At 46.7% G+C, this 13152-nt stretch overlaps 1 protein-coding gene across 1 annotated transcript in view; it reads right to left on the bottom strand.

Moving 5' to 3' along the window:
- Positions 1 to 13152, bottom strand: part of LOC149326824 (trypsin-1-like) — a 54791-nt gene that overhangs the window by 22566 nt on the left and 19073 nt on the right. The window contains exon 4 of the mRNA XM_089564689.1: positions 3945 to 4059. Coding sequence (XP_089420815.1) covers positions 3945 to 4059 — 115 coding nt within the window. The remainder of the gene's footprint in view (positions 1 to 3944; positions 4060 to 13152) is intronic.

The following is a 13152-nucleotide window of genomic DNA, read 5'->3' as shown; positions in this document are numbered from 1 at the left end:
GGCGCCCTCCGATGTATAAGGAAACAAATATTCTCGCAAAGAGCAGCAACCAGCTAACTCAGACCATAATTGCAGCAGGTTTCATCAAAAAGCAACAAGACGTATGCATGAGTACGCCCTCAGTAACCTGTAGCCTGGAAAAGGAGTTAGCGTTTCTTTCCCGGTCACTGTAATTTTAGCGCCTTGGCTCCTTACACGGCTCCTTTTCACACCACAGCCCTTTCGCCACTTCACTTTAAACATTCTGGGGACACTACTGGTAATCTTTTTTCTAGTTTTCATCCCTCTCTTAGCTTTAGCCATCTTCGTTCTTTTAGGTCATTTTATTTTTACCTTCATCCCCACCTTTTAGCCCTTGTTATTTTTGGCTTGCATCGCATCTTTTCTAGCCGTGTTTTTTCGGTTGGCTTTCTTCGAATACTTTTAGGGTATCAGTTCTTTCCCCATTACACCACCATTTCACTTCATTCCCTTTATGTACGTTTTCACACCGTCTTCTGAGATTTTAATGTATTTCGCGTCGTTGCCTTTTGTATTCTACCATTTTTATCTTTTTATATCTGTCATCACCAAATTGCACAGGGCTGCCGGTGCGTGTAGAATTCTTCTTTTTTCTGTCTTTACCAAGTGTGTAATATGTCTTTCCCCCTTCCCCTTCATTGCGACTCTTTGCTGTTTGTGTCCTCAGGGGTGTACCTGGCACCTGGCCGACCAGAATGACTGAATCCTTCTTGGATTTTTCGCTTCTGTATTGTGCGGGTCAATATGCGCCTGCGTGCTTACCCTGTTTCCTTTGGTTTTATTGTTCTTTGCCTTGACTTGGGCATGTGCCCTACAATCACTGGCTTCTTGGGTGCTGTATAAAAATCTACGGATCGCCCTCGTTCGAAATTAAAGTTGTTAGTTCAGTGCCATGTGTGTCTCGTCTCTCCTTCGTCCCTCGTCTGTCAGCACTACATGTTCAGGATGTCAAACCAACTTGTCCAGCAACATAACCTGCTCTGGTTTAACATCACCGCATTTTGCACGAAGGAAATTGTTGCTGATTTAAACTGTCTTCCCAGGCCTGATAATACCTCCAGTTACTAGCGCTTGAGTACCTGAATTGTGCTACGCCTCGTAGCACCTTATGAGTCGCAAGTTTTTATGGAGCTGCCGATTCCTCTCTTCTTTCAAGAGCCTTCTATGACGACAGCGACTCTGAAGTTCTTGCATTACACCTCGACGGTCCTCGTAAGTACAGAATTTTTATAACGCTGCAAACAATCTATGTTGTAAATGCCCTTTATGTTGTGAATTTCTCTTCATTGAGCATAATTTTGTTAGCATTTCTCTTTACTGCGCAAACTACCCTTCCTGCTTGTACCTAAGATTGTATACTATGTCCGTATTAAAAGAAACATAAATACTGCATAACCATATTCCACATATATCTGACTTCATGAGTGGAACGCGATGTTGATTCAGGATTGCCTGTCACTGACCACTCTCATTGTTTTGCAGTACAATGCAACTTTCATGTCTTGATCAATCTCCCATCTAGGTCCGCGGTATTAGCCTCTGCATATAATGGCTACGCTAGGCTACTAAGCAGCAAGTTCATTTATCGAGTTTTAGGCAGGTGGACGTATGGCTAACCCGATGGATTTCAAAATTATGTGATATTTTCTTACGATAATTAGTTCACTCTGCCCTTAGAAAAAAAAAATTAGAGGAGCACTTTGTTGACCTAAAGTGCAGTGAGGCGAAAGCCTTAAGCGCGGTATTGCTGCTTGCGACACCGATGTCTGGTTCACATGTTAATTAAGTACGGAACTCTTTGTGAATCTTCAATGCTGGAGACGGGCGTTTGGGAGGCACCCGTCTGATTCGACGATTTTCTGCACTCTCCTGCGTCCTAGACAAGGAGAGCATGCTACGTAGCGCCTACCTAGGTACTCTGTAAATAGTTTTTTTTTGTGTATGTATACACGCACACATGTATATATATCCTTTCTGTACAAAACCATGTACATAAACACCAGGGAAGAAAGAAAAAATCTGCATATGCGTTGGCAGGAAGTAGCGTAGCCATTAACATGCTCGGCTGCGGTACGGAAGGATGGTGGTTCGAATGCCATCGTGCACAAAGATTTTTTTCCTGGTCTGACGCGAAAGCGTGACACCTCTTCTGACAACCTTCTGCTGACAACCTTCTGTCGACAGCGATGAGCGATTAAAAGCTTTCGCCTTAAAAAAGACGCTTGGGGCGTGGTTTAACGTGGCAGTGAGGAGAGCAATCGTCGGAGGGTTGTCTTCGTCTTCACTATCGTAAGTGCTCGAGACAGCTACACTTTGGAGAATGATAGCAGGTGTCATTCGGCAATAGATGTCTTTTTGGGCATATCTTTGTGCCGGTAAGAAAAGCACAGTTTAAACGCCATCAGAACCACCGCAGAAAATTGGAAAGCCGATACCGTGTTACTGTATTCCTTACTTAAAATCTACAAATCCGGGATCAAAGATATGTTATCAACCTCCGGAAAAAAGTTGAGATTGTCAATATCAAGGGAATTGTAGTGGATAGTTAAGCAATTTGACTCAAAATAAGTAATGAACTTGAAATATCTAAAAAGCTACCTCATGATTCGTTCTCACGAATCGTCGTCAGGTCTCATTGCTGAACATATCATTTCGTAAGTGTAGTCTGTGACATGTAAAACATAAAATATGGTTTCGGTGTCATGTGAACTCGTGATCAACTGTGTAAAAAGAAAACAATATATCAAACGTGAAGGAAGGCAAGGATAGATCTGCAAGATACTCAAAAAAGACTGCCGCATGCTAGTTCTTGCAACGATTTAGAACTATTGCCATGATCCTAATCTTGCTTTTTTCTGATAAAGATTGTGTCGTTATTGTTACGTGGCGACCGGCCGACGAATGAGACGTGGTGAACGATGGATAAGAGATGATTTAATGGCCGCTGGCCCAGCGCGAGCGCCCCGTCCCGCGCCACTGCCAGCTTCTTCTTCTTCGTAACATTACCCGGGGCCACCGAGCGATCGTCCCGATCGTAAAGTGAGGAAGACATAGACGAAGGGTTGTGTGATTCAGCGATGGCTTCCAGTGCAGAAAAGAAGTGGCAAGGTGATGAAGTGCCGGCCGCCACGGTGGATGAGATGATAGGCTGATGAGTCCCGATCACAAGGCATCCGGGCCGTAGGGTGCCAGGAGCTCACGGCCGAGGTCCTTGGACGCACCGAACGGCAGGGGCAGGGGGGCGTTGCCTCATGTGTGGGTAGGGTTTTGGCCCAGTCGGGTCATTATGGTCGCGGCAACGTCGTCAGTTCGTCGTGTCTTGTGGTCCGGGCGGGGGACGGGGCTGGGGTGAGCGGCGAGGTCGGTTCAGGTCGGGCGGGCTGGGGCACGGCCGTGCGGGACGGACCAGGTACTCATGGCCGACGTCCACGGCAGGCGCAGGACGCTGAAGCTCCGGGACCAGGATGGCGATGAAGGGACCCCAGCACCTCACACCAAATGTTACGTGGCGGCCAGCCGAAGAATGAGGCGTGATGAACGATGGATAAGAGATCATTTAATGGCCGCTGGCCTAGCGCGAGCACTCCGTCCCGCGCCACTGCCAGCTTCGTCTTCTTCGTAACAATATTCTGACTATAAATGCCCGCAATCTCCTCCTCTTCTGAGCGGATGCCTCAGCGAGGATACCTATTATCACGACTTCGTGAAAGATGTAAACAGCCCGGTAGAAAGATTTTTATGGCCACTGCAGCAGTCTAATTTTCTCTTCGCCTTTGCAGGCAGCTTTCAGTATGTTTGAAGTGCTAAATTAGGAAGGAATACTCAGTCAGAAACAACTTGTATTGTAAGCTGAGGCAGTCGCAGGCTGCCATAAATGGTTCACAATGCCCGAGCACTTGAGTAATCGGACGGCAAGTACTCACGTTCTCTAGTGAGGCCCCAACCAGCGGCGATGTACTCGCCCGTCACACTCATGTCCCTACTGTCTGGCAAACAAGCCGGCGTGACCGACTGCTGGAATTCTATTTTCTTGTTCACCTGCAAAAAGGAAGGTTTTGCATCCCTTACATTCAGTCGCATATAAGACCAGACCACAGACACTTATTCAAATCGTCGCGGGGAACTTAATTCCACGCATAAAAACCTCGAAGACATCTTGATGTCGTTTTGAGCGTATGGACTGGTATATCACTAAGATGATAGCGAAATACGCCGAGTGTAACCAACACTTACATATGGCCTTCATGATTACGAAAAGCATTTCACTTAGTGAAAACCTCAGCTGTCATAAAGCCATTGCGGAATCAGGGTGTAGAAGAGCTATGTGAAAATATTGGAAGATATCTATAACGACTGAACAGCTACCGTAGTCCTTCATAAAGTCAGCAATAAAATTCCAATAAGCAAGTGCGTCAGGCAGGCAGACACGATTTCACCAATGCTATTCACCGCCTGCTTACAGGATGTGTTCCGAGGCCAAGATTAGAAACAGTTGGGATAATAGTTGATATAGAATACGTAAGTAATCTGCGATTCGTTGATGCATTGCCTTGCTGAATAACCCAGGACATCAACTACAATGCATCATCAATGAGTTAGGCTGAGAAGAACGGTTGGTCTGAAAATTAACATGCAGAAAACCAAAGTAATGTTCAACAGTCTAGCAAGGGAACAGCAGTTCACAATCGGCAGCCAGGTGCTGAAAGAGGTAAATGAATACGTCTACTAAAAGCAGGCAGCGACCGCTGATTCGGATCATGAGAGGGAAATAACTAGAATAAGAATGAGCTAGAGCGCATATGGCAGGTTCTCACAGATAAAATGGCAGTTTACCAATATCCCTCCAGAGAAAAGTATACAACAGGTGTATCTTGCCAGCACTCGCCTATGGGGCAGAAACGTGGAGGCTAACAAAGCGGGTTCAGCTTAAGTTAAGGACAACGCAGCGAGCTATGGAAAGGAAAATGAAAGGTGTAACGTTAAGAGATCGGAAGAGGGCGGAGTGGGTGAGGGAACAAATGCGGGTTAATGACATCTTAGTTGAAATCAAGAAGAAGAAACTGGCTTGGGCAGGGCATGTAATGCGAAGGCAAGATAACCGCTGGCCCTTAAGGGTAAAGGAGTGGATTCCAAGAGAAGGCAAGCGTAGCAGGAGACGGCAGAAGGTTAGGTGGGCGGATGAGATTAATAAATTGGCGGGGACGCGGTGGGAAAAGCTGGCAAAACACAGGGTTAATTGCAGAGACATGAAAGAGGCTTTTGCACTGCAGTTGGCGTAGACGGGCTAATGATGATTATGATGTAAATGATGAGAAGTGTGAGGCTGTGGTAAAAAAAAAAGTAACTTTCTGAAATCAAAATATGGTTCCGAATTTACCTGCATTGAAATCATCTGTGATTTCGGTCTATGGGTTAGCCATCGTCGTGTGTGCTGTGTACCGTCCACCTAGTAGCCCTGAGGCCATATTTGGGATCATCAGCGATTACACTGTTCAGCAGAGGCTCTACGCCTTTAAAGTGATCATCGCTGGTGACTTTGACTGTTCGAGGTGTTGAATGGCGCTCGCCGGCTTCTACCTCCAGTCTGAGAAGATCCCAGGCCACTCTACTACATAGAATTCGAACGGGCGCTGCTCATGCTCCTGCCTGGATGCTTAAGACGGGCATGGCATCGTCTCCGCTATGTTCTATATGTACTGTGTGCGGGGATATAGAACATTGTATTAAGTACTGCCCAGAGTACCACGCAGAAAGGTCTGTGATGCTCGCTTCCTTCAAGAAGAGAGGAGCCCTTCACAGTAAAGTTCAGGACATTATCTACCCGAGTGGAAACCATACATGGAGAAGACAGGCTTCACGCCTCCTTTTAATATTCCTGCAGGACACTGATCTTGACTCAAAATGGAAGAAAAATGGAAGAAAAAAGAAAGAAAGGAAAGTTAGCTGTGATTCTCAATGTGCATAAGATCTCTGACAATCGAAGGAAGGCAGGGCAAGGCTTTGTCGTAAAAGGAGAATTGAGGCACCTAAAAAGCTTTTGAGTGTGTGCAAAAAGAGCTGTCTTAACGATCACCGAATCCTCATTGTAGACTTAAGCACACGTTTCTTGCAGGAAGAGAGGGGTATACAAAATTCCCTTTTCACGTGGTTGGCACCGCATAGGGCAAACGGGCAGGTGTATTAATGTGCGCCTCCTAGAGCCCAACAATAAAGTGAGAAACATCACCACGGACAGCTATCTGGCGGCCAATTGCAAAAAAATGTGACGCAGAACTATCTTGCCACCCCCTGTTCGATAAGACCGTCATTTTGTAGCGGCACCATAACGACTTGACTAGAGAATAAAGGAAGCGTGTGAGATAACATGGGCAGGCGATCAATGCGTCAGCAGGCCGCCTGTGGCATTATCAAGGAAAGAGCTCTGTTTCATGGCATGACGAAATGTCACATTTTGACTTGTCTTTTCATCTTTCTATCGACTTGATCAGTTATGTATATATGCTCCTGGTCTGCAATAAATCCGCTGTGTTGAATGTTGCCGCTTGTCCCGTCTGGTCTTTGTCCTGCGTTGTTCCAGCGCTACGATTACTATGTGACAATTAATTACCAACCTGCACAAGCATATTCCGTTCTACCACACACAGCACATGTGCCATCTTCGTTGAATTTCTTTTTGCAGTTTGGCGTTCCAAAACACCCTGACCTAGATTCAAAAAGTTGGGCACTGCCTCATGAATTATCATAGAACAATTCCTTCCTGATCCCTATTTTCCCGTATCGATATAGTTCTACGCTACGCTTATTTTTCATTGAATTAATCTAATTTTTACCATCCACTTTTCTGGCCTGCCGTTTAATGCTCTTTCTTTCTCTGTCCTCGTGTCCGGCATACGCACAGATTAGTCTCCTAGTTCTTTGCGCCATTGTGAGCCATCGCTCTTTTTGTATACGTGTTTAAATACCTTAGCTACCCCTATTAACGTCAAGTTTGTTCAGGCGTTCTTCATATAGTATTTTACTCTGAGCTTCCCGTGCTTCAAAAGATGTCCAGCCCGTATCCCCCTGTACTGACTCATTTGTGGTTTCGCCGTAAGCACCTAGTGCTAATCTTCCAACAGCTCTCTGATTTACTTTTAATCCCCACTGAACTTCTGCCTTTAAGCACAGAACCGCATTCTCGAAAATGAGCCCAATAACACATTATTCCTTTCCAAATACATTTCAGTACTTCATATTTATTGTACCCCCATAATGCCCTATGTTTCATTATCTCGGCGTCTCTTCGTCCTTTTCTATTGAGACTGTTCGTGCTTTTTAGTGTATATCTGCCCTTCATTTCACCATATCCCCAAACATTTGTATTCGGCCACTCTGGGTATTTCATGGCCTTCTACTGTGAGCACCTGAACATTTGTATCATTGAAAACCATCACGCCTGATATAGTTGCGCTAAAACTGAAAGCTATAGCGTCTCCTTCGTCTCCATAGCAATTAACCGTAGTTTGAAAATCTTCCTGGCTATCTGCTAACAGTACAATATCGTCCGCATACATTGCACCCGGGAGCCGTCGCTCAACGACCTTAGCGCCTAATCCGTGCTACAGATTATAACCTACATTATTTACTTGTAGCCTTCTTTCCATATTTATTATGTAAAGCATGAACAGCCGCGGTGTTAGAGGACAACCTTGCTTTAATCCTTTGTGTACGTTCACAGTTTTCGTACTTTTTATCCCTTCCCAAGTACTTTCAACTTTAGTATCTCGGTATGTTTGCCTGTCATGGGAGGGCAATAACCAAAACGGTAAAAATGGGCTGGAGTTCATTTGGCAGGTTCACTCAGGTCATGAATGGCAGTCTACCAGTATCTCTTAAGAAAAAAAGTATACTACCGCTGCATCTTACCGAAACTCACCTATGGGGCAAAAAACGTGGAGGCTAACGAAGAGGGTTCAGCTTAAGTTAAGGAAAACGCAGCGAGCTATGGAAAGAAAAATGATAGATGTAACGTTAAGAGATCGCAAGCGGGCAGAGTGGGTGAGGGAACAAACGCCGGTTAATGATATCCCAGTCGAAATCAAGAGGAAGAACTGGGCTTGGGCAGGGCATGTAATGCGAAGGAAAGATAACCGCTGGTCCTTAAGGGTAGCGGAGGGGATTCCAAGAGAAGGGAAGCGTAGCAGGGGTGGCAGAAAGTTAGGTGGGTGGATGAGATTAAGAAGTTCTTGGGGATACGGTAGCCGCAAATGGGTGGGGGGGGAAAGGGGAAAGCAAGCCAAGCCTGCCTAGGTCAGCAAAAACCACCATCTGTCGGGCTAGTTGGTTGCGATCCATATGTATCAGCAGCGCGAACACCACACAGGAAGAAGAAGGAGAAGAAGGTAAAGAGCGCTGACCAGGGATAAAATTCCTTTCCCTATCATACAAGGTGACCGAGGTATCGCTAATACAATTGTCGCCGTTTTCTTTGATGTGGAATGCTTCTAAAAAATCGCGGGCTATTTTGTTTATACTCTTGCCCAGATTATTGATGTCTTTGAGCATCGGCTCAGAACATCATCAACTGACATCAGCTGACCTATGCAGGCTTGACTTGCTTTCCCCTTTCCCCCACCCCCTTTTCCCCTTTTTTCTTCCCATCTGCCCATTCTTTTTTTGCACGTGTGAATGCTGCATACATATTCTGTTGTGAAAGCAATAAATTCAGTTTATAGTTTGTGCTCTATCTGTCTTCTGCTCTTTCCTGTGTAGTTTTTTCGTGTGCGCAACGCCATCCCAAGAAAACGGTGAATTAAGGTGCATTAATTGACAATAAAAGTAAATTAGGTTGAATTAAGGAGAATAATTCGATTTAAATGTGAAATAATGCTACATTAAGGTGCATTAAGTTTGAAATGAAGTGAATTAAGTGTGAATTACTTGATCAAATACAGGCATAGAGGAGCAAATAGAGTGTTAGAGGAGGAAAGAGAGGCGACGAGTGGCGAAGAGGCGTCAATGCTTTCGCATTCTCCCAGTGCTGGTCACCGTAGTGATCTCTAACGTTTTAATGCGAAAGTATTACTAGGCTATGTCGGCACAGTCGTATGCGCAATATGTGCCGGCAGCAGTTGTAGGCAACTCAGAAGAGGTAGCATCAAACAAGCGGTTGTAATCGAAAGAGGATGATGTAAGGTTGCTGCGCTAAGAAAAATTTCGAAATCGGACGAATAGTTAATTAGTGGACGGGGCCAGTGCAAAAGTGGCGCCAAATATGAAAATATCGGAAGTTGTTTGGTTGGTTTATGGGGTTTAACGTCCCAAAGCGACTAAGGCTATGAGAGACGCCGCAGTGGAGGGCTCCGGAAATTTCGACCACCTGGGGTTCTTTAACGTGCACTGACATCGCACAGTACACGGGCCTCTAGAATTTCTCCTCCAATGAAATTCAACCGCCGCGGCCGGGATCGAACCCGCGTCTTTTGGGTCAGCAGCCGAGCACCATAACCGCCCCAGTAGAACAAGGTGGCGGGCCCATGCGGGTCCGACATGTACAATGAGGGCTGGTGGCTGCCCGCAATAAACCCACAGGGGTCCCCCGTGGGTGCAGTGCTGGCACAAAACGCTGGGGCTGCCCACTTCGTGCCCGAATGGGTCCGTCGTCGGCTAGGCATGGGCTAAAACAGACTGGGCAGCCCACCTTGGTCCCACCGCAGATACACGCGCGCTAGGATGCGGGCTCTATTATGGTGAAGCGCGGGCAACCCGAAAAGGGGCGGCCCGTACACCACCATGAGGGAGCCGCAGTGTTTTGTGTGGGCAAAGAGCTAGTATTCCCGTCTTCAGCCGACATGGGTCCCGCGTAGGAAATACAGGGGCTAAACTATGGGCTGCACAGTGGCGAGGCGTTTCAGGAATGCAGTTTGGGCTGTCTTAGCAACACCGGCGAAGGTCCCGCGTGGGCTGGGCATGGGCACATTTGCCATTCCGATGTCTTCACCGCATTCTAAATCGGGTATGAAAGGGGTAAGCATGGGCTGCGTGCAGTTCGTGTGCATAAAAGATGGGGCTACATGACGGTGAAGTGCGGGCACACCGAACAGGGGCTGCCCGTGCAGCGCCCTAACGGAACCAATTGGGCTGTGTGTGGGCTAACACCAGTATTCCCGCCTGTAGCCTAAATTGGTCCTGCATGGAAAATATATGGGCTAGGCATGGGCACAATTGCGATTCCAACATTTTCCCCGCCTGTATCGTACATAGCTGGTAGAAAAGGCCTAAGCGTGAGATGCGCAGTAGCAAAGCATGCAGCGTGTGCGGGAAACGTCTAATATATATCCGCCAGCATCCTTCGCAAATCCTGCGCAGATTACTCTGGGCTTCACAGTGCAGAAACATCATGCGCCATTAGCGAGTTGCCGGGCAAAACCTATCGACAGTCACACGTACACTAGTTGTACACGGGAAGAGTTGACATTCTCGCATTTAGTCTGCCTGCATATCCTACATCAGAGGTAAAAGGGTTAAGCATGACCAAATACCAAGACCTTGCACGTTTCACTCTGACGAAGAGCTGCTCATTGAACGTCGTAATAACAAAAGAACCCGCTTCTGAGATTTGTTGGTGCTTCTTTTGCGTTTATCGCATTGTATTTTTTTCTGGTGTGCTACGGTCGCCGCGGAGAAAGCTGCCAAGATAAGGTTTCTTGCTTGTTTCAACGCACTTCAATTACGCCAGCACTTCAAGCGCTTTCGTCGTCCCCATGCAACATGTGGCGCATGGAATTCATGACTGGTTGATGAACATAGCGAGCCTCCGGCGGCTGCGCCAGAGGCTGCAAAAGGTTTGTTACTGTCGCGTTAATTGCAGCAGCTTTCTTAATGTCCGCTAGCAGCAGTCTGTAGCGATGCATCGATCAAGACACAACATTCTTGGTTTTTGTGCAGGAATTCTTTGCGCGTCTTCTTCGTCTAGTGACCGCACATTGATAACGCAACTTGGCCAAGCGCCATCGCGAGCTGCCCCACCCTTCACCCTATCAGGAAGAGATACTAATCACAAATCGCCGACATTTCTATCGACGAACAAGAAAACTAGCGAAAAGGTACAGTGCTAGAGAGAACAAAATAAAAACAAACTCCTGTAGAAACGTTACACGAGTAACCTGTCTTTGCGCACTTTTTTTTTTCAAGTCTTTTTCTCCTCTCACCACCGCCTTCCCTGCTTTTCCTGGGTCCACTCTCAAAAAAAAAAAACCTACTCAACCCTGGTTTTTCTGTCTGCCTTTGTACCTTCCCCGAGGGCCCCTTTGTGTCGGTCCTGTCCCTCCCAGCCCCCTTCCCCGAAATGGCGCGGAGGCACTCACTCTACAGCCCACTACCGAACATTTTAAGCCGCCCTCCCGACCACACTCCCCGCGACGCTCCATGAAGTGGAGAGGGGGCTCCGATTCTACTTGCTCACTGTGTCCGGCCTTTCCTGCGTTTGCTTGAAACAGGTTTTTTTTTTCTGCGGTTGGGTTGAGTGTCAAGGGACGAAGGTAGCTGCGAAAACACGCTGGCACTCGCTAGTCGCCGTTGAATTTCTGTTATACATTTTTGTGTTCCTTTCCTCGTGTTGCTTGATCAATCCACGATCGAAGATGACATCGCCTTCCATGCGTACGTCCAGTGCAAGTATGGTGGAACCCTGTCGTCCCTGTCTCAGTGTTGAATAACTTCGGTCCGAAAGACGTGAGTAGTGAACAGTGACATTTACTGACATTTTAGCGGTGGAGGCCACGGCAGAGAAGGCGGATTTTATGACGGCGACGTCGAGCTGCTAGGACGTAAGTACGCATTTGAAATTACTCTGTTGTCTGAGTACTGCCGCCGTCTCAGTTATATGCTCGGTGTCAACAGAAACTTTCTAGTTGTTCAGTGTCTTTTTTGAACCAGCCAGTTGTAGATTGCACAGCGTAGAGAGACAAAATATCGAAAAATTTTCTCTGTTACACACCGAAAATTCTTGTCCTTCATGATAACAAGACTAAAATTAGTTTTGTGGTGTGTATTCTTTCTTTACACAGGCATATGGTGCATACGTGCGAGCGCAATCAGCGACGAGCGTCCTGAGGGGGAGCGGCTTAAGGCCCTGAACAAACATCACGCATCGCATCGATGCTGCGGAATGTGCCGTAAATAAAGGAGGATGACCAAGCAAGCATTGTAATCGTCCTAGCAACCTGTTTACACACCAACAATGTTACGACACACATTTGAAACACAATATTGATTCAAATACGAAAGGCGTGAGGTGCATTCACGATACTGAGCATTGCCAATCCTCGGGGAAAGGCGTCATGAGACGCCTGGCTTGTCCGTGCCTTCTCTTTCGTCCTGTCTTCTTTTGCACGCATTATCTCTTTTCAAGTAATGTGACGTACACCTTCCGCTGCGTGAGATTCTCGGTAGCTTCTTTTCGTCTTTATTCCTTTTCTTATTTCTTAGCGATTACCAATCCACAATCACTTTACCGATAACGATCATCGATTACAATCCCAATTATTGATTACCTATGATCAATCCTTATCTAGCTTACAGAGCACGGCATACTACGCCACTTGTACACATACACACCATTTGTTCCAGTACACTGAAGCACCATAACACCCCTTTTCATTCCGTCCAATTTCTGACGCGTAATTTGCATATTAATATTTGTCTGGCTCCGCGGTGGCTCAATGTTTACGGCTCTCGGCTGCTGACCCGAAAGACACGGGTTCGATCCCGGCCGCGGCGGCCGAATTTCGATAAAGGCGAAATTCTAGAGGCCCGTGTACTGTGCGATGTCTTTGCACGTTTTAGAACCCCAGATGGTCGAAATTTCCGAAGCTCTTCACTGCATCGTCCCTCATAGCCTGAGTCGCTTTGGGACGTTAAGCCCCCATTCACCACACCAATATTTGTTTTTTTTTTCATTACTGTCAGACCAGAACACATCTCAAACACAGGTTACTAAGCCATACACCCGACCACGCGTTCAATGGGTGTCGCTCAAACACGCCTGAAGCAATTACCCTTCGTGGCCTACGGGAATAAAGAACAAACAAAAACCTTCGTGGCATACGCGTTACTTGCCCACCTGGCGCAGTGGGGCTATTTTCTTTTTCT

The sequence above is a fragment of the Amblyomma mixtum genome, chromosome 10 (assembly GCF_055824585.1).
Source record: "Amblyomma mixtum isolate Tamu chromosome 10, ASM5582458v1, whole genome shotgun sequence".
Lineage (NCBI taxonomy): Eukaryota > Metazoa > Arthropoda > Arachnida > Ixodida > Ixodidae > Amblyomma > Amblyomma mixtum.
This window is presented reverse-complemented; position numbering and strand designations above follow the sequence as displayed.